The sequence below is a fragment of the Pinus tabuliformis genome, chromosome 3_1, assembly GCF_031772625.1.
Source record: "Pinus tabuliformis cultivar Carrire ecotype Pingquan chromosome 3_1, CPIR1, whole genome shotgun sequence".
Taxonomy (NCBI): Eukaryota; Viridiplantae; Streptophyta; class Pinopsida; order Pinales; family Pinaceae; genus Pinus; species Pinus tabuliformis.
This window is the reverse complement of record NC_142301.1, coordinates 121,938,084-121,959,476: the sequence shown is the minus strand read 5'-3', so window position 1 is coordinate 121,959,476 and position 21,393 is coordinate 121,938,084. Positions and strand designations below refer to the sequence as shown.

The window sequence follows — 21,393 nt, the reverse complement described above, 5'->3', positions numbered from 1 at the left end:
TAAACCTCTTGTTAAATTCTTCAACGGTTTCATTCTATCTCTTTTTTATTATGCTAATAGCTTTCACGAGGTGTCTTCCTTCTCTCTTATCTCCATACTTTTCCTTAAAGGCATTAATGATCGATTGTAAGGAATTAAATGAATTCCGAGGCTTTTCTGAAAACCAGTCATGAGCATCGCCCTCCAAGGTTAGAATAAAAAGAGTCATTCTAACATCTTCATGATTAAAATCATCAAACCTTGCGTACTTAGCCATCCATAAACTAAAAGCTTTCAGATGTGAATTAGCGCTAATTGCGTTATTTCCCTGAAAGCTAGGCAATTTATCTATCCCAAGTGTTGGAAGATCATTGGGATAACCTTGAATGTTGGAAAAATCGCAAGGGGCATATATATCCATGATGTCGTGCTCAACTGGGCTAGTAAAAAGGAAATGGATATCAGATAGGGCTTCTTGTTTGAGGTTAACAAGAAGTGTACGAGAAGAGAGTTTGTGTAATCGTAGCCTGAGAGCCCTTTCAAGATCAGGAGCAGGATTGCACAAACTGCTTGGATGTCTTCTAGTATACACTCTTGCAGATGATATATGAAGTGGAGTTGCCACCCGGATAGAAAGTGAAACACGGAAAAGCTCGAAAGGAAGGAGCTAAGGACAGGAAAGGACGAGAGGAAAGAAACGAGACGAACGTCAAAGGAACCAAGGATAGAAAAAACTCTATCCCCGGCAACGACGCCAAAAAATGTTGTCGCACAGATTGTCTAGGCAGCACGACAACGCTAAGACCAGGGGCTGTCACCCTGATTCCCGATCTCTCCGTTTAAGCCGTCTCCCTAGGCTAAGGGGGGTAGACCCTATGGAATAAAAGAACACCAATTGGAAGCAGCTGGCTTGGGAGACAGAGCAAGGCAGATTAGCACCTGATTGATTTTAGAGATTAATGTACCAGTGCCTTATGGAGTTAATGATTGAATAATTGTTTATCAAATGCTGCAGAAATATGAACTTTATAATTCCACGATTAACAATCATTTATTATCAAATAACCCAAGCAAATGCAAGATATTCAATAAACGCACAACGCTTTTTTTTTTATACTCCAACAATTAAATTTCTAGAGATCAAATACTTTAAGCAACAATGAAATTTAAATGCTAACCAGATTCAAATAGTTAATCTCCAGATATGAACATTTAAGCACATTTATCTCTACCACAACAGAAAAAGACTTTAAAAGGAATTTTCAATTTTTTTAAAAATTTTAATATATTTTTTATGATTTTTTTTGTTTGTAAAATTCTAAGATTAAACTAAAATCTAAATAAGATTAAAATCTAGTCTAATCTAAAACCTAAAAGAACCTTTTTTTATGCCTTTTTTATATTTTTATATTTTTTGATATTATTTTAAAATAAAACCAAAACTAAACTAAATGCTAAAAGGATATCAAAATGAAGACTAATACCTAATCTCTATATAACAAAATTATAACGTTTAAATAAAATCTAACTCTAAATCACAAGAATCAAAACTAAAGTAAACAAAAGATTAAATCCTATTTAGATGAAAATGAAACCTAAAATAAACAAAGCTAATTAAATTCTAGAATCTAGACAAATAAAATCTAAATCTAGCGTTAATCTAAACTAAGAAAATAAAATATTTAACTGAAATGTAAATACGTAAGGCCTACAAAAGATTAAAAAAAATCATGATGTTTTTTGTTAAGTATGTTAACGCAGGTGTGAGGAGTAGGAGCTTGACGCAGGTTGGAGAGCGAGACGGTGGCAGAGGATTGAACTTGCAGGTCAGCGTGAGGGTTTCAGAAATGCCGCAGAGGAGAGTCGATGGGGTTAGCAGCGGGTGAGTGTTCACTGTAGCGGAGCACAGGCTTATGGATAACGAAGATGGCTCACGATGGGCAGCAGAATGATGCAAGGGAGAAATGCTTGAAGGGTAGAAAAACACGCGGATGGAGGGCAACGAAAGAAGCTGGAAGAGGCAGCGCGCAGGAACAAGGGGCTGACAAGGAGATGATAGCAGACGAAGATGCGGGTTTGATGAGAGATGAGGGGAAACAGAGGAGTGATGAGGAGCCACAAAGGTGAGCTAGAGCAGGGGATGAACACTTAAATGAAAAGGGAGCTGCGGATTTATGAGAAAGGGATATGGACGCTCGCAGTAAGGAGGCACAAGAGGGCGGACACAGGCAGAGAAGGCTGCGTGTGAACTGTGGCTTGGTGAAGGAAAGGCCAGCGTAGAAGGGTATGGATTTTTGCTGGTTGAAGACAACAAGGAAAGAAGAGCGATGAGTGATGGCTGCTGATAGGGATGGCTAAGTGGACAACGAGAGGATCACAGCTGTGTATACGGCTGCATGAGATTTGGCAACGATCCAGGCGTTGTGATAAAAAAAAAAAAAATTCGATTTTTTTTCAGTAAAATGTTTCCCTGAGCAACAGACAGCTCTGATAAACCCTCAAATTCCCTCAAAAATTTTGAAAATCCGTTGAAAATTATCCCTGCAAAAATGATGCTGAGGCCAGATCTTACCCTCCAGGGCCTAGATCTGGCTTGAGAACAAGATTATATCCTTAGATCCAAAACCTGCAACAATAGAAAAACAAACACCCAGAAACAGAATGTGTAGGGATGAAACTAAAAAGAACCAAAGCACTAACTAAGTAATTACAATATTCACAGATTAAGAGGCTCTAGATTGCCAGATTTGTCACTAACCCACAGAAATATTTTCAGAATTTTAAATTTACTTTAAGATGCTTCAAAAAAACCCCTCATGCATTCAAAAGAAAGAACTTTAAATGATAAACCTGGGATCAAGACTGGCTGGGCTCTTCGAAAAGGTGCTTCTTGGGAGTTGGCTAGTTCCGAGAATTTCTCCAAATGCTCGTTGATCTTCGAAATCTAGATTTTCCTGCACAGCGTACTTCAACCATCAACAAAGAGGGAGAAAACAATACTAAAATCCAAATTTAATGGAGATACCTGCAATCACATTCAAAAATTCTACTACCATTCAAACCCTAGTGACTAAACAAGATCCCTGTGTTTAAAATCACTCTTCATCAAGCTATTATCAATGGCTAAAATTAAATTTATGCAGAAAAATGACACATCTTACAACATTTCCAGAAAAGTAACACCAGCAAGATTTCAACTCCAAAGTCTTTCTTTATTGCACAAGAAAAAGATTACAAGAATTCTTTCTTTAGCACAAGACTCACAGATCAAATGATCTCAAATGACCCCTGACACCCTATTTAAAGGAAAAATTCTCAACGACTAGTTCGAGTGATCTATGTCAAAATGATCTCGACCATCGATGAGGATCAAAATCCCTTTCAATCTCATCTGTAGAGATTTTAAATGCATTTTAATATATTAAAAATTAAAATCTTGCATTTATTTCCTCAAAACTTTGACTTATTATTATTTTCTTATTTTATTTTATTTTTCAAATATTTATTTATTTTTTAATTTATTTTTAAATTTTATTTTATTTTATTTTTTAGCTATTTTTAAATTTTTTATTATTTATATCTTTTTATTATTTTTATTGGACCCTTGACTTAGCCTTTGGAAAAATCACCTAGGACGTAGGCTTATGAGGGGATAAAACATTTTCTAACCTTCAAGACGCTTTACATCATGACTTTTACAATTTTACATCTCAAGAGGGAAAACCCATTTGACATAGACCCTCATAGACCACCCAGTTCTGCGACACAAACATAATCTAGCGGATCAAGCAATTTGTAATAACCTAACCAAATCGTTAGAATTATTTCCAAATTTCTTTTACATAGACGCGACCTAGCACACTAGGACTCCCCTAAGATTCTAGTGACAAAATCCATTCCGGCTTTGGGGTTAGGCTGAAAGAAAACTCTGCCGACCATGGGTCGGTGAGACAAAAAACCTTCCGGAACGTAGCTCATCACTAGAAGATTAGGTTTATCTAGGCAAATACATACACGACATAGATCTGCTAAGATTATTTGCAATTTATACATATGCAGACTGGGTTTATAACGTAACATGATGGGGTTGATGATGACAGTGGAATGGCACGGACACGTTAATCAAGCACTGTCCCTTTTGCGAAAAAAGGGGGTGTACTGTTACGGGTAGTTGACACATAGTGGTCAATAGGTACATCTCAGACATGTACTTTCATGCTCTTTTTGAATTTAAACATCCCTATCACCATCGGATTCACAGACCTTTGGTGCTATGTGTCAATGGACATGGTCCCCAATGGACTTCTTGCAACTTGATACAACCATGACGTCAAAAACATCTTTGAAAATTTTATTTTCAAACACGTACCTTTCTGTCAATGAATGCCACCATGTAATCTTTGACTTCCATTGCCGAAATGGACACCAGGTTCTTCTTGCGATCAAGGTACATAAAAGAGATTCTGTAAATGAATCGAGTTACCTTCATTCAATTAAGGGGTAACATTCCCTACCCCTTTCTGGGATAGGTGGCATCGACTCCAAGTATAATCCCACGATTATTTCCATCTCTACCAAATTAGAGAGTGCACCCTTCTATCCAATGAAGTGCCTTGAAGCACTACAATCAATAAGCCAGATTACCAAAGAATCTGAACGAGAGGGCCAATACAAGATAACGCTTATTTATCTTATCAAAAACAACATTTGATTCTTCTTTCCTGGGGTTCCTTGCTTTCTTTGAAGAGTCAGCCATTTCCTTGATGACTTGCATTACCTGTCATTCCTTTGATCATTGAAGATGTCCTTGGAATGATTGTTATCTTCATCAAGAGATGTGTCTTTGCCATTCGGACACTCCTTTGCATAATGGCCAAACTTATTGCAACCAAGGCATCTGCGTTTCCTTCCACCCTTAGATCCAGACTTCCCAATGAAGTGATCTTTAGGTAGGCCATCAAAAACTTCTGCTGCGCTATTTTGATAATATTCTCTGCTTCGACTTCACCCTTGGTGAACTTGAAGAGGGATGAGGAATCCACTGATAATTTTGTCCTTTCCCAACTGTTTTCGGTGATTGCTCTTTCACTCTTGCTTGGGCATTGTCTTCACTTCAACTCTAATACCATGTTAAATTTTAGGTATGTTCTATGCTTAGAGCAATTTATTTCAATTTTCACAGTTAGCTCAATATCTTTTCCAGATTAGCAATCACATCAACATTAAAGTAAACTGTAGATAGAACATAAAAATAAATCGCAGAAGACAAGCCAAGACAAGAGGACACAAGATGTGGCGCTAGCCAGGGACAAACCCCAATGTGGGGAAACTCTTGATCAATTCTTCTTATATGTTCTTCAATAGTTCAACAGAGAGAGATAGATAGTACGTTTACAATAGAAGTCAACACTTTGACTTATCTAGATAAGAGCATAGATCATCTCTAAGAAGATGATACATGAGATCAATTGAAGACACGCTGCTTCAACTGATTCTCCAAGGTGTCTCCTTCACCTATCGTTGTGCTGCATTTCGTCATCATGCTGCACCTCACCGTGCTGCACCATGCTACACCCATCATCACTACGCTGCATCTCATCATGCTTCATTAATCATGACTGTACCCATCACTGTACTGCATTATGTGCCATTGTTGCACCATGTTTCCATATTGACGTATGTGCTGGCTGTATCTTGCTTGCTTGTTGTCCCTAGCATGCTTGTTGTCCTTTGCATGCTAGCTGTTGCATGCTAGCTGTAACATTGCATGCTTGGTGCATTTGCTGCTAAGTACCATACAACTATCCCAATGTTAGTTAGTTGTCCCTTGCATGCTGCTCTCCTTCGGAGACAGATGCTCTGGCTATTCCAGTAGTTCTCGACAGTTCCGGTAGCTCCGGCTGTTCCCGGTAGTTTCGATAGTTTCGACAGTTTCGGCAATTCCCGCTGTTCCCGGCAGTTTCGGCAATTCCCGCTGTTCCCGGCAGTTCTGGCTTCTGCCCTCTGCGTCAGCGTTCCTGCTTGTTTCGGGAGTTCCGGTAGTTTCTATAATTTCGGCTTTTCTTGGTAGTTTCGACAGTTTCGGCAATTCCGGCTATTCCCGACAGTTCCCGGCAGTTCCGACTTTTCCCGGCAGTTCTGGCTTCTGCCCTCTGGATTAGGGCAGCGTTATCTCGTAGGATCTCTCCTCCTACTAAAACCCAAAGACAAGTAGAGAGGAAGAGATCCCAAATGTGTTGAAATGACTTTAAGGCCACTTTTATTTATACTAAGACGTTGAGCACAAGTGGGGTTTCTTTGGTTGCTGGCCGACCTTGACGAATTGTCACATAACACAAATAAATTCATATGTCCATGAATACTTATCGGAATCGGATGATTTTTAGATCAATCCTACACCTCTTGATGAGAGGGATCCAAGAAAAATATCAGCTTCAATTAATAAGACAACCCACATGGAGTTTTGCCCTAGTTGCCAATTTTGACAATAAGAAAGGTTAAAAATGAAAATTTTAATGGGCCACAGGCCACATTAAAATTTTAAATGTGAAAGCGCAAATCCCTTTTTGGTTTAATTCCTTTACCATTCCAAAGTCACCAATTTTTTTTTTGTAGATTTTTTAAATGTTTTAGAATTTTTTTTAGATTTTTCTTAAGGTTTTTAGATTTTTAATTTTTAGGACTTTTCTTAGATTTTAGAAATTTCTAAATTTTTAGGTTTTTAAATTTTTATGATTTTTTTAATGAATTTAAAAAAAACAATTCAAATCGAAAATAAAAAAAATCATAAATAAGAAACAAAACTAAATGAAATAAAAAGCAAATCAAACTTAATACAATATCGAATTCTAAAAATGAATCTAATCAAAGCAAAAATAAAAATCAAAACTAAATCTAGACTAATTCCTAAGAATAAAAATAAAAGGGAAAATCAAAAGTGCTCACCCTAACCAACCCTAACCAACTAAAACATAAGACATAAATAAAAAGAAACAAATTGAAAATTCAAATGAATAAGTTTTGCTGTGCGTATGCAAGTCGACGGAGGCTTGGATGACGGATGAGGAGACGTGCGGAGGGAAGATGTATAGAGAGGGACGCGAGGAGTATGAGCGATGGGCAACGCGAATTTGCTGAGATGGGCTGGTGATAGCGTTTGAGGGAGACTACGCGCAGGCTGACTGAGCGATGTGGGCAACGTAGGAATGGACTGTGGATCTGTTGAAATGGGCTGGCAAAAATGGTCGCGGGAGGAAGGGTTTGCTTGTGTTCTGAGGACGGAGAAGGAAACGCTCGCTGTGAGGTGTACGCAGGTGGTAGAGATAGGTAGCGACAGAAAGGTGCGATGGATTGGGAATGGACGCGGGCTAGGAGGTTTTGGCCGACGGAAATGGAGGATGCGAGGAGCAGAGATGAAGGGCTGTGGCAAGGGGTGTGAGGAACGCCGATTGAGCAAGGAATGGAGCAGCCGAAGAAGGCAATGGGCTGCGAGTTGGAGGAATCCACAGGTATTGAAAGGCAACCTTAGAGCCCTAAAAAAATGCAGATGGCTGTCGATTTGAGAGATATGACGACGGATTTCGAAGGTAGCAACAAGAAGGAATGCAGGCAGAAAAAGGGAAATGCAGGGAAGAGAAGAAGATGCAACAAAAAGTGGAAAACCCTAGCCAGCGAAAATACTTCCAAAATTTTCTGTTGGAAAACCTTCAAAATGTAGACAGAGAGAAACCTAGCAGAAAACGGTAGCCGAAGAACCCAAAAAATTTCTAGAAAACCTTGATTAAAATGTTACATTTCTGCTTCAGATTTGTCAGTGAAACCCTTAAAATTTTTTCTGGATATTTTTTTTTTGTAAATTTAAATCCCTGGAGTGCAAAAGGCTGAATAATAATCCTGCAAAATGACGTTGATGAACCCCAGAGATCTAGATCTTACCCTCTAGGGCCTAGATCTGGACTCTATACAGATTTCTCCTTCAGATCTGTCGCTGCAAGACAACAAAAACACCCAAACGATATATACGATGATAAAAACTAAAACCCAGAAAAACCCAACTCAGAAAACCAAAAAATAATTATAGATCTATGCACAAGAATGACAGATTATCATATCTGGGGAGTGTGAGTCCAATTCCGCTCTCAGATCTGAAATCTAAGGCTCTCACCAGCCAGATTCATCAATTTCGCATGTAAAAAATTTAAATTTTTAAAGTTTAAAGGAGGTGCTGAGCTCAAAACCCTTCATGCATTACTAGTAAAAATCTTATGATAAGCCTGGGATGAAATTACGCTGGGTTCTTCAGAAAACACGTATCAAGAGTTGGTTGGTCCAACTAAAAACTTCTCCGAACGCCCGATGATCTAAAAATCAAGATTTTCCTGCAAAACTCAATCCAACCATCAAAATAGAGCGAGAAAATGATAATAAAATTCAGATAAATAAAGATGCCTGCTATTACATTCAAAATTTAAATTATCACTTAAACCCCAACGACTGAGTAAGATATCTGTACTCAAATTACTCTTCAGAAGCTATTATTAATGGCTAAAAAAAATTACACATGAAAACGATACATCTTACAGTAGTTCCATGAAGAGTAACACCGACGAAAAATTAACTCCAAGTCTTCCTTTATTGTCCAAGAAAAGATTACATGAGAGCTTTTAGCTTAGCACACAACTCGGAGGTCGGATTAATGGACTCACAAATAACTTCTTATTTAAAGATAAATCCTCCAACGGTTAGTTCGAGTGATCCTCATCAAAGCAATCTCGACTGTTGATGAGGATCAAAATTTCTTTTAATGTCATCCTTCGAAATCTTGAGGAAATTCGAATTTTTCAATTAAATGCATTTTAATTAATTCAAAAATTAAATTTTTGAATTAATTTTCTCAAAATTTTGACTTTGATTTAAACCCAGGGATCAAAGGCTTAAAATTTATTAAAATAATTAATTTACTTAGTCCCTGGACCTCTTAAAATTTATGTTTTAAGGATCGACGAATTTTGCTTTCGGAGAATTTTAATTTACCTAGGACCTAGAATTAATTAAATTTCTGGTTTAGGATTTTAATTAATTTTTGGCCAAAAAATTCAATTAATTAACCTATAAAGGGATAAATTATTTTTCCAACCGTCAAGACACTTTACATCATAATTTTCATATCTTTTACATCTCAAGGGAGAAAACCCATTTATAAAAGACCCTCATAGACTACCAATTTCTACGACATAAATATAATCCAGTAGACCAAGCAATTTGTAATAAAATAACCTAACCAAATAGTTAGAATTATTCCCAAATCACTTTTACATAGACTCGATCTGTAACACTAGGACTTGCCTAAGATCCCAGTGACAAAAGACATTCCGGCTTTGGGGTAAGACTGAAGGAAAACTCTATCGACCATCCGAGAATGGATCAGTGAGACAAAAAACCTCTCGGAATGTAGATCGTCACCAGAAAAGTAGGTTTATCTAGGTAATTACATACATGACATGGATCTGCTGAGATTATTTACATCATATACATGCAGAATGCTTTTACATTATAACATGATCCTCAAGCTGATGATGATAGCTGGACGACACGAACACATCGATTAGGCGCTATCCCTTTTGTGAAAAAAGGGGGGGTACTGCTATGGGTTGTTGATACGTAGTGGTCAACAAGTCCCCTATAATCCAGAACAAAATGGAGTTGCAGAGTAAAAGAACTGATCCATTGAAGAATGTGTAAAAGCAATGTTGCATGATCAAGATCTACTAAAATTTCTGTGGTGAGAAGGCACTAAGACAACTATATATATCAGTGTTGCGAAAATTGCGATTTTTTGACTCAGTCGATATTATCGCCCGATTTTTACAAAGTTTTTTGTTTTCAAAAAAATCGCTGAAAAAATCGCGACCCTCTGGGACAACGCGTTTTATAAGCAAATTGATGAGTTTTATTTCTTATTTTTAGTAGACAATAGACTTGTTTGAGAGCTGAGGAGGAGAGGAAGGCGTCTACTAGGGCAAAGGAGGAGAAAAATGAAAGATTTTAGCATTTCAAGCAAGACAATTTCATGTTTGGATCAAATTTCTTCGGCAAATTGTGGTTTCTAGGTATGGGCACCAAATTTGGCCATTTTGTTTTGGTTTTTTTCTTGTTTTTGCGTGGGTTTCTATAACCCATTGATTATCAATGATTTTTGAGTGGATTTGATGGTGTTTTTTTTTCATTTTTGTTGCATAGAGTGGAGAGGGTTCATTTTCGTAAAAAATGCAAAAACTTGATTGTTAATTTATTAGTTTAATTTTTTCTTGTGCTATATTTTTTGCATCATTTTGTATTGGGTTTGAATGTGCATTTTTTCTGTTATTGTTGGATTGAGTTGAGGTTTTTTTGTTTGTTTGTTAAAAATTCAATGTCTCGTGTCATGTATGTAATTTTTTTTTTAATTTTCTTAACTTGTAATTCTTATTGTGCCATAGGTTCAACTTCAAACTTCATCATACATTAAAACTCAAGAGTTCAATCAAGTTACGAACATGCCAATGAAATTGGATCCTCTGTGGGAATTTGGTGAACCTGATGGAGTGTTTGATAGAATAAACTTGTCTTACAAGTTGTGTGGGCTGCATATGTCAGGGGGGTTTATAGATTGAAGTATCACCTTGCACAAATCCTTAGATGTGATGTAAGGTGTTGCACCAATACAAATACGGAAATCATCCGAAGAGCCATGAGATCATTAGAAGAATTAGAGCAAGACAAAGTGACCAAAGTAGATCTGAAGAAGCAACTAGCAGGGAGTGTGTTAGGATGTGAATATGGAAGTGGCACTGGTTCTACTTCAGCATCAATGTCTACAACCAACTCTGTAGCTATCTCATCATTTTTTGTTCATAGAACCACGGCTGGTTCACAACCATCTATCACTTCAATGCTTAAAAAAAGGGAGAAAGAACAAGCTGATAAGTTGTTGCGCAAGTTTCTCCTTTGGAGTGATATTCTTTTCAACATTGCAAGGAATAATCCATTTTTCCAGCTTGTTGTTGATGCTATTGCAATTGTTGGCCTAGAGTACAAAATCCCTTCTTATGATGACTTTAGAGGCCGCATTCTTCAAGATGAAAAGGTTGACTGCACCAAAATATTGGAGGAGTTTAAGGGATCATGGGCACAAACAGGATGCATTGTGATGTCAGATGGTTGGATCGACCAAAAGGGGAGAACCCTTATAACCTTCTTGGTTAATTGTCCCAAGGGGACAATGTTTATGAAATTTGTTGATGCATCTTCACATATCAAAGATGCAAAATTATTATGTGATTTGTTAGATGTGTTTATTTTGGAGGTGGGTGCAGAACATGTTGTCCAAGTCATAACGGACAATGCTGCAAATTATGTTGCTGTAGGCAAGATGCTTATGGAGAGGCATCCTACTTTATTTTGAACACTTTGCGCTGCACATTGTATTGATTTGATGTTGGAGGATATAGGAAAAATTTCCTTTGTCAAAGATATTTTTGACTCATAAAAACATTACAAAATTTATATATAATCATGCATCTGCGCTTAGCTTGATGAGAAAATTCACCAACAACAAAGAGTTGGTGCGCCCCGCCATTACATGGTTTGCCACCAGTTTCATATCTCTTCAATCCCTCTTGAATTCTATGTGGGATGTGAAGAGAATGTTTCTTTCAGATGAGTGGCGTGCTTTGACATTTAGCCGCAAACCAGAGGGAGAGGCCATATGCAGATTAGTTTCATACCAGGAAAACTTCTGGGTGGGAGTGCAAGAGGTGTGTAGCATTACTGAACCTTTGGTAAAGGTTCTTCGATTAGTTGATGGTGAAAAGCCCGCAATGGGCTATTTGGATGAGGCCATGGACAGGGCCGAAGAATCCATTCGGGCCTACTATGATGATAAGGGAGATGAGAGGTTTTAGAAACAACTCCTCCTATGGGAAGTGATTGATGAACAATGGAACAACACACTCCATCGTCCCATTCATGCTGCTGGGATCTATCTGAACCCCGCATTTTCTTACCCATGTGGGTTCTTATTTGATGCTGAGATCATGGATGGATTCTTAACATGTGTTCAGAGCATGGTGCGATCTCCAGTAGAACGTGTAGAAATCTCCAAAGAAATGGAGATATACAGGATGACAGGTGGCGCATTTAGCTTTGAGATGGATGTGGTTGATAGGAAGACTAAAATGCCAGATATTTTTTAGTTTGTTTCAAAGTTCATTGTCTCTTCAAGTTCGTAACTTTATGTTTTGCTTCAACTTTCAAATTTCATTTTTTTCCTTATGTTTATCTTATTTTTAATTTTGTTGTAGATGCACGGTGGACTCGCTATGGTACTAGAGTACCCTATCTGCGAAAGCTTGCCATTCGAATCCTCAACCAAACATGTAGCTCCTCAGGATGCAAGCACAACTGGAGTGTATTTGAAAAAATACACAAAAATAAGTGCAGCATGTTAAACTTAAAACTTAAAATATTCCAAATTTCCAATTAATTTTTTGAATTCATTAAATAATATTTTTTTTATAATTGTTATTTTATGATATTTGTACAGGTTGGAGTCCCAGCGACTTAATGCCATGGTCTACGTTTACTACAATCTTCGATTGTGGGTGAGGCAACTTGAGAGGATACCTGATATGGAGGCCATCTCATTAGATGGGATTGACACCACTGCTGCATGGAGGGTTGACGCTGAGAGGCCTCTCATGGAGTTTGCCGATGATTGATTAGAGCAGGAGTTAGTGGAAGGCGTAGAGTGGGGGAGGAGGAAGAGGAGGAGGAGGAGCAACATGAGGAGGAGGTGACACCACCTACCTAGGCTACCTATGCCACCAGTAGAGGACGTGGTCTACTTTCTGTAGCTCCTAGTTCTTCAGCTTCTAGAGCACAGCAGAGTCCACTGCCAACTCCACCGGCATCTACATCTAGAGGGAAAGGGAAATCTATTGCATTTTCTCGCACGAGGGGCAGAGGAAATCTATATTATTAGTTATTTGGTTCATTTCATTGTATATGACATTACGACTCATGATATGAGATACATTATTATATTTTTTGTTGATATTTTGAGGTTGAGTTGGGATTCATGAGTCAGGACTTACTATTCAGGACATGATTCACTGTTATGTGTGATGTAGCACTAGAAATGATATTGCACATCTTATATATTAGTTCTTTTATCATATTTATGTGTCAATGTATTTATTTTATGTTGTAGATGCTTTGGATATTAAAAAAACTGAAAAACATGAATATTTTTGTATTTTATGATTTTTTTCCCAATTTTTACTGATCTTTTCCCGCTTTTATGATTTTTTTCCGATTTTTTCCTCTCGCCTATTTAATCATGATCGCGATTTTTGCAACATTGGTATATATTCAAAATCGAAGTCCCCACAGGTCATTAGATAACAGAACTCTCGAAGAAGTATTCACTCGGAAGAAACCAATTGTGGATCATCTTTGAATCTTTGGTTGTCCTGTATATATTCATATACCAAAAAACAAAGAAAGAAGCTGTACCCTTCAGGCGTGAGAGGACCCTGAATCGAGAAAGAGACCTAACTGGTTGAAGTCTACACTACTTGATGCATAGGGTCATGGAATAGATCAAGGCACATTCAGGGAAAGCAAGAAGCCCAGGCGATAGTCTGGGTATGCAACTCATATGACAAAACTAATAGAAGCAGAGTTGTCCACTTTTGAAGAAGCTGTCAATCATCAAGAATGGAAGGATGCCATGAATGAAGAATATCAATCTATAATGAAGAATGGAGTTTGGGAGGTCGTGCATAGGCCCAAACACAAATCTGTGCTAACTTCCAAATGGATCTATAAGATCAAACAAGCAACAGATGGAAGTATTGACAAGTATAAGGCAAGATTTGTGGCTAGGGGTTTCTCTCAACTAGAAGGTGTTGACTGTGCAGAGACATTTGCTCTGACAACAAGGTATACAACTATATGTTCGTTGGTCTCTTTGGCAACATCGATGGGATGGAACATCCATCAAATGGATGTGAAGATTGAATTTTTGATTGGCACAATTGATGAGGAAGTCTATATAGAACAACCCTTTGGATTTGAAGTTAAAGACAAAAAATCATATGTTTACAGATTGAAGAAGACATTATATGGCCTCAAACAAGCACCAAGGGCATGGTATGCTAGGATGGATGCATACCTTCGGAGATTAGGTTTCACAAAGAGTTCCGCTGATCTGAACCTTTATATTAAGGTTGTGAAGGGTGAATCGGTAATCATTCTTCTTGTGAAGGTCGAATTGAAGAATGGAAGAAGCAACTAGCGATAAAATTTGACATGAAGGATCTAGGGATAATGCATTACTATTTGGGACTAGAAGTCTAGCAAGGACCTGATGAAATCTATCTAGGTCAAGGTAAGTATGTGATCAAGATGTTGAAGAGGTTTGACATGATGGATTGCAAACCAATGACAACCAGTTCCGAATCGAGCCCTGTGGATCCTTCCAAGTATAGACAATTGATTGGCTCACTGATGTACTTGGTGAATACTCGACCAGACATATGCTTTGTAGTAAATGTTCTCAGTCAATTCCAAGTGGAGCCGAAGCATGATCATTGGATAACAGCAAAACATATTCTAAGATATCTGCAAGGAACCATCCACTACTACCTGAAGTATGATAGGAGGAATGATGTCCACCTGATTGGATATACAGATTCCAACTAGGGAGGTAGTGAACAAGATGGAAGGAGCACTACCAGAGGATGTTTTAGTTTGGGATCCTCCATGATCTCATGGATGAGTCGAAAGAAAGATACAGTTGCTTTGAGTAGTGCTGAGGCAAAGTATATTGCAGCATGTGAAGTAAGCAGAGAAGCGTTCTGGTTGAGGAAGTTGCTATCTGACCTATTTGAAGGACCAATGGACCCTACAGTGATACATTGTGATAACACCAGTTGTATATGATTGTCTGAAGACCCAATGTTTCATGGAAAGACAAAGCATATCAACAACAAGTATCACTACATTCAGAAGCTAGTACAAGATGGTGTATTGCTGCTACACTATATCTCCACCAATGAGAAGGTAGCTGACATATTGACAAAATCTCTCCCTAATAAGAAGCTTGTGTATTTAAGAGACAAGCTTGGTTTGGTTGATGTATCCTCCCTAGTTGGAGAGATAGGCACATCATTCTTGTCTTCACTTGGGAAGACAGAATGCAAGATTGGGTAAGCATCTGGCATCCGATACTCTCTGAGGATGTGGTAGGGCATTCAGGATGAGAGTAGTCATGGACCGATATTCTTGGAGGACTAGCTATCAAGATAAGAATAGTCCAAAGAAGGTCATACTCTGTGAACACCCGAGTGGAGTATGTGCCTTGGGAGACAATGATGATGGTGTCTATAAATCATTGGTCTCGCCAGCGTTGTGCTCTGATCTTGCGGAAAGATAGAGTTGTTAGTCAAGGCCTTGATATATGACAATGCTTGCTGGTATGATGCTAAAACAGATGGTTTACTAATCCGACTCTTCTTATGAGATCTCTTCAGATTGAGAATGTCCATGTACCATGTATGAATACCTCCCTAGTTAAGAGGGAGTGTTGAAAAATGTGTAACTATGTTCGGTCTTCGTAAATATGAAATGTACTTTTGATTCTTGTAAATTGTAAAATGAAAGAAAAATTATTATTATTGATTTTGGAGCATGGGTTTAATGCTCAAGGTCTTTTATTTTATAGGTAAAGCACCCATTGAGTGCTTCTAGGGTTTTTCTTAGGTCAAGAAGTCAAAAGAATCATTGTCATAAGTTGAAAACCCCTTAGAGCACATTGTAACTTGTAAAGAAAATTATTTTTGTCATTTAAAGAGTCAAAATACCCTCCAAGACCAAGTCAGCCTGGCAGCTGGCAAGTCGGCCTAAAAGAAAGAGCCACATCCACCTTGAAGAGCCTATATATAGGAGGAAACTCGACCTCCTTGAGAGACATTCATCCATCACTCATTCTAGTGAAGAAGGAGGAAGAAGAAGGCAACGAAGAAGGAAGAGGACGAAGGAGACTTTTGTTTGGGCTATTTCTCTCTCACACGTGTTAAGGAGGACTAGGGTTTCTGCAACAGATCTAGGGTTTCTATCTACAAGTTTGATCTTGGAGAAAAGAAGGCAAGTAGGTCAAGTGAAGGTCACCAAGGGTCATCCTCAAGCTCCAAAAGTGAGGGAAAGGCAAGCGAAGGTCAAAGGAAGGCTCAAAAGGCAGATCAAAGCTCACACGTGTGGCAACAACAACTGTTGGGGGGGCAAAATTTCAGATCTGTAGTGGAGGCCGAAATTCTACAGCTGGAGGTCGAAGAAGTGCTACTGGAAGAGATTTGACTGGGTTTGACTGGATCAAGGTTAGCACATCATCTAGAGAGGTTGGTCTTGGAGGGTATTGGGGTCAGTCTTAAGGTTTTGGAATTCGTCAATTGAAAAACCTATAAGGAAGAGAAGAGATTTTCAGGTTTTCCTCTCAAGTGGAGAGGTTTTGCCCTTGGCTTGCAACCTATATTCTGTGTTCTTGTTCTTCTTGTTTTTGGTAGTTGTTTGATGATACACACATATAATAATATATAACAAAGCAACTAAACAAAATGACATCACAAGCAATTATCAAGTAAAGAGAAATCACTCTAATCATTGCCCTATAGATTTCTCAACAAGGAGCAATGAATCCATGCCATAAAGGAGTAACTCGCATGCCAAGAGGAGTATAACTCATGCCCATTTAAGAAATGTAACTCATGCCATTAAGGAGGTATGCATTCCTTTGTAACTTATGCTTTTAAGAGAGGGTAACATATGTATTATAGAGTACGTAACAAAAATCTTTTATGACATGCTTTTATTGAGTGTAAGAGAATCTTTTATGATGTGCTTTAATTAGTGTAAGAGCATTAATGAGAGTGTAAGAGGAATATGCCATGCGAATAATGAGAGTGTAAGAGAACATTAGTGACAGCCATGATTGAGTGACTTGAATTTATTTTTAATAATAATATAATAGTATCATAAGAATAATAATAATATTATTAATGATAATATTGATGATTAAGTCAAAATTGAACTATTAGGATTGATTAATGATCAGAAGGGATTTTCCATCAACAATACTTGATTACCAATTGATGCAAGGTGATTTACTATTTTTGGGAAGTCATACTTGAGACTTTTTAATTTTAGACTTTCTATTTTTATAAATTCATCCCTGAGCTGCCAAATTTTCAACATTCAGGGGGTGACAATTGGGTCCATATGGGAACTGTACTTCCCGGTGGGGTGTAACTTGTAAGAGAACTCCAGAATTTCTGCTGTACCAGCAGTGTCAATCAAAGGGCTGACTATCTGTGATGGGCTTCATGCCATCATTTGGAAGGCTGAAAAATGTGACAATACATTGACAATTCTATATGCTAATGCCCCATATATATTGCAATCCTGAAAATACTTCTACTTGCTGATTTTGTGCATATAAAATATATGAGCTGAAGATATCCATGGCTGGACAATTTCTGCATATGTAGTGATATGAAAATGCTCCTTATGTTGATTGAGTATCCCCCCCATTGATGAGGACGAATGGATGTTGATGAACAATAGAATGTGGATCACAGATCTTAACATCCTTTGGCTGTTCAGAATCGAATAAAATAAGATCTAAGATGCCCTTTTTATGTTCCATGAAGTGGCTCCCAATGCTGATTGGGAATGGAAAGCAAATTCACACTATCCATAAAGCTCTCACTATCAGTGTCATAGATGACATCTCCATGAATAAACTAGTGACCTACATCCCATCTATGTCTCCTATCACAAAAAGAGTGCCCACACCATCATCTTCTTGGCTGTCATGTTGTTTATCACATGAGCATGCAAAGTACTGCAAATTCTTGTTATTCAAGGTTTTCTTTATAAACTCTATATCTTCAGATCATCAATGGATTCATCATTAAGTTGAAAATTTTGATTAAGGAGCATAACATGCATCTTTCAAGGAGACACAAATGTTTATAATGGAGGCTGCAGCAAAGGGAGTTGCACCTTTTTGTTTTTTTCTATTTATATTTTTGTGGTGTTTCAAATGATATGATATTCAAAAAGTTTGCAATTTTGGCTTTCCTTGCATGTGATATGGCAATCTAGGTTGACAAGTTGTTTTTACATTTTTTTCATCTTCTATACATAAAAGTTACATGTTCATATATATATATATATGTATGTATGTATGTATGTATGTATGTATGTATTAAAATGGTTCTTTTATTTTCTGATGTAAAATCCTCATTGGTATAATGTACACTAATTCTGTGATTTTTACCTACAAAATCCTAGTTCTTGGATGTTAACCAGCTAATGATCACTTTTGAATTCCTGATAACTGGGTTTATTTTGTTAAAGCTATGCAGCTATATGCACGTCGTCACTTCTTGTTTCCTCCACTGAGTATCAATGAGTACAACAATTCTGTGATGGCATTGGTATGCTGTGAAGCACAGGTATGTCTGAAATTTGAATAGCTTAACATGTTATTAGGTTGACTGGTCATTTCCCTACAAAACTTCTTTTTTCCAAGCAGGTACGATGTATTTTAATTTTGGCCAATTGTTATTTCCAAAACTTGTTTGGAAACTCATTATAGCTGTCTTGATGTACTCCCCTATATCTATTTTTAGAATATTTAAATATAGGTACAAACTAGTTCCAGCCATTTCTTTTTGCAATTAGTGGACATTAATATTATTGGTTTTCTTTTTTGCATTGTGAATTATGTGAAAATTCCTAATCCTCGGGGAACCCCTACAGCAGCAAATTTGAATCTACTTCACCTACTTGATTTTAATATACATTATCAAGTTATTCTCTGAATATTGAAGCAAATTACTTCTGCAGCCTATACTACTTTAATATTTAATTACATGAAACAGAAAACCGAGCAAAGAATAAGATACATAGGACAATTATTTTTGGACAAAATAGTCCCCGAAAAAACCAAATGTGGGAAAACCAGTGTAGCAACTCTGAGGGTTTTCTATTATTAAATAGTAATTCTGAATACAAATGCTGGTTGCCCTCTCGGCAAACCTGTGACAGAGAAAATACAATGGTGGAAAAATTGAGTGAGTTTTACCTCACTTCACTCGGCAGATTCCGGCTGATCCGGCAACAAAATTGGCTAACTTCGGTTGTCTCTATGTTGACCCTGCCTCTTGATCCGGGTTTAAACAGGAATGCAACAAATTACAGATATGATAACCATAAATACAAAGATGCAGTAGAAATAACACTTCATTTCATTAATATCAAATACTGAAATATGCTTACAAATAGAATGGAAATAAGACTAGCTCTGGTGATGGCAACTTATCTCTGAGAAGAGATGTGGCGGCTACATGCCTCAGAATTGTGTTACAATGAGTCTCAAAGGCCTATTTATTATTGACAAACAATAGAAAACCCTAAACATCCAAAAACTTAACCTTAGGAGATGAAGTGCCAAAACTGTGGGCCCCGTTTGAGTAAATTGGTACATCAACTTCCTAGGGTCGTAACTTTGGCATACAATCTCTGTTTGGCTATCATAATACCTCGTTTCGAAGATGTCGAAGAGAAGGCCAAAAACAATTAGTCAAGTCAATTTGGGACATTTTCGGTCTCTCCGTTTTCCCTAAAAATGCCGTTTAGGGCCTCAAAACGGCTCTGGAAGTTCAGGACTCGAAAAACTGCCAAAAGTAGTAAACTGTGCTACAATTAAGGAAACTAAAAAACTGAAAGAGACAGTGTTGGGGGTCCAAGTGGAATAGGCAGGATGCCACCAATATCCACCTGGATCATTCCTCCCCCCTTAGGAAGTAATGGTCCCCATTGCGTTGAGTTCCTTCATGAGATGAGGAAACTTCTGCTGAACTTGGTCCCTGGTGAGCCACTTGCCCTGGTGAAGGAGTTGGCTTGCTTTGACAACTCGATATAGTTGGATCCTTTGCTGTTGGGTGTTCTTGATTTGTGTGTCCATGATCCGATCAGTTGTGGCTTGTTCCATGCAATCTGGATTTAACTCTGTAGGTGTGAGTTGTTTTTCAATGTCTGATGTGTTTAGCAATGGTGGGAAGTATGGTCGAAGGCGGTTCACATTGAACATTGGGTGCAGGCCAAGGAATGGGGGAATGCTGAGCTCAAATGCATTGTCTCCCACCGCCTTGGTAATGGTGTAAAGACCATATCAGAGTGTTCTGAGTTTTTGATAGGCTCTGGTAAGGCGTTCCTTTTGCAAATGCAACTAGACTTTGTCGCCCACCTGAAACTTGTGTGGCACCCGATGTTGATCATGTTGTTGCTTGTACTTGGCATTTGATTTTTCCAAAATGTCGTGGACTTGCTGGCATGTTGGATGTGCTTAATGAAGTTGTTTGCCTTATTGGTTTCGGATTGGACATGAGCCGAATTTGCATGAGTAGCTGCAAATGGCATGGTCACATCAATGGGACATAGTGGCTGGAATCCCAAGCCCACCTGAAAAAGGTTGTGGCCAGTCGAGATGTGGAGAGCCTGGTTATAGCTGTGCTGGACATAGGGGAAGCTCTCATCCCATGTACGTGGATGCTTTGAGTTGTACATGCGTAGAATGTGTATGATCATCCTGTTGACGACCTCTGTCTGGCCATCAGTTTGGGGATGGAAAGCTGTGGACTTAGTGAGCTTGGTGTCCAGCATCGACCAGAGACTGGACCAAAATGTACTGAGGAACCTGCTGTCTCGATCTGAGATGATAGATTGTGGGATCCCAAAGTGTACCCACACTCGTTCAAAGAAGAGTTTAGCAATGGCTTCCGCTGTGATATTCTTCTTGCAGGCTGCCATAATGGCCATCTTCGAGAATCTGTCGATGACTACAAAAACACAGTCATTGCCATGCTTAGTAGAAGGAAGGCTCGACATGTAATCCATGGAGATGGATTCCCAAGGTCGACTAGGGGTAGGCAGCGGAGTATAGAGGCCTTACTTCTTGATGGTCGGTTTGGCAATGGTGCAGGCAGTGTAGGATTTGATGTACTTCCCAACATCCTGTCAAAGATTCGGCCAATAGAAATACTTCTGCAGTACTGCCACCATTTTCTCGACCCCGAAATGCCCAACGGCCCGACTGTAGTGTGCTTCCCAAATCATCTTGGCACGCTCTCTTGAAGGAACACAAAGGTGTCCTAGGTGGCATAATAGGCTAAGTTACCGGATCCGGCACAGGCAGGTGGAGAATCGTCGGATCCACGGATCTGAACCGGATCCGGATCCGGATACTCCAAAATACGGTGAAAAATACGTATTTTTAAAAACGCGGCTTTTTTGAAACGGCTCGACTTT

At 38.3% G+C, this 21,393-nt stretch overlaps 1 protein-coding gene across 1 annotated transcript in view; it reads left to right on the top strand.

Moving 5' to 3' along the window:
* LOC149186063 (uncharacterized) overlaps window positions 1-21,393 on the top strand; it is a 365,529-nt gene that overhangs the window by 139,256 nt on the left and 204,880 nt on the right. The window contains exon 3 of the mRNA XM_089410881.1: window positions 18,447-18,536. Within this exon, the coding sequence (XP_089267007.1) occupies window positions 18,447-18,536 (90 nt within the window). The remainder of the gene's footprint in view (window positions 1-18,446; window positions 18,537-21,393) is intronic.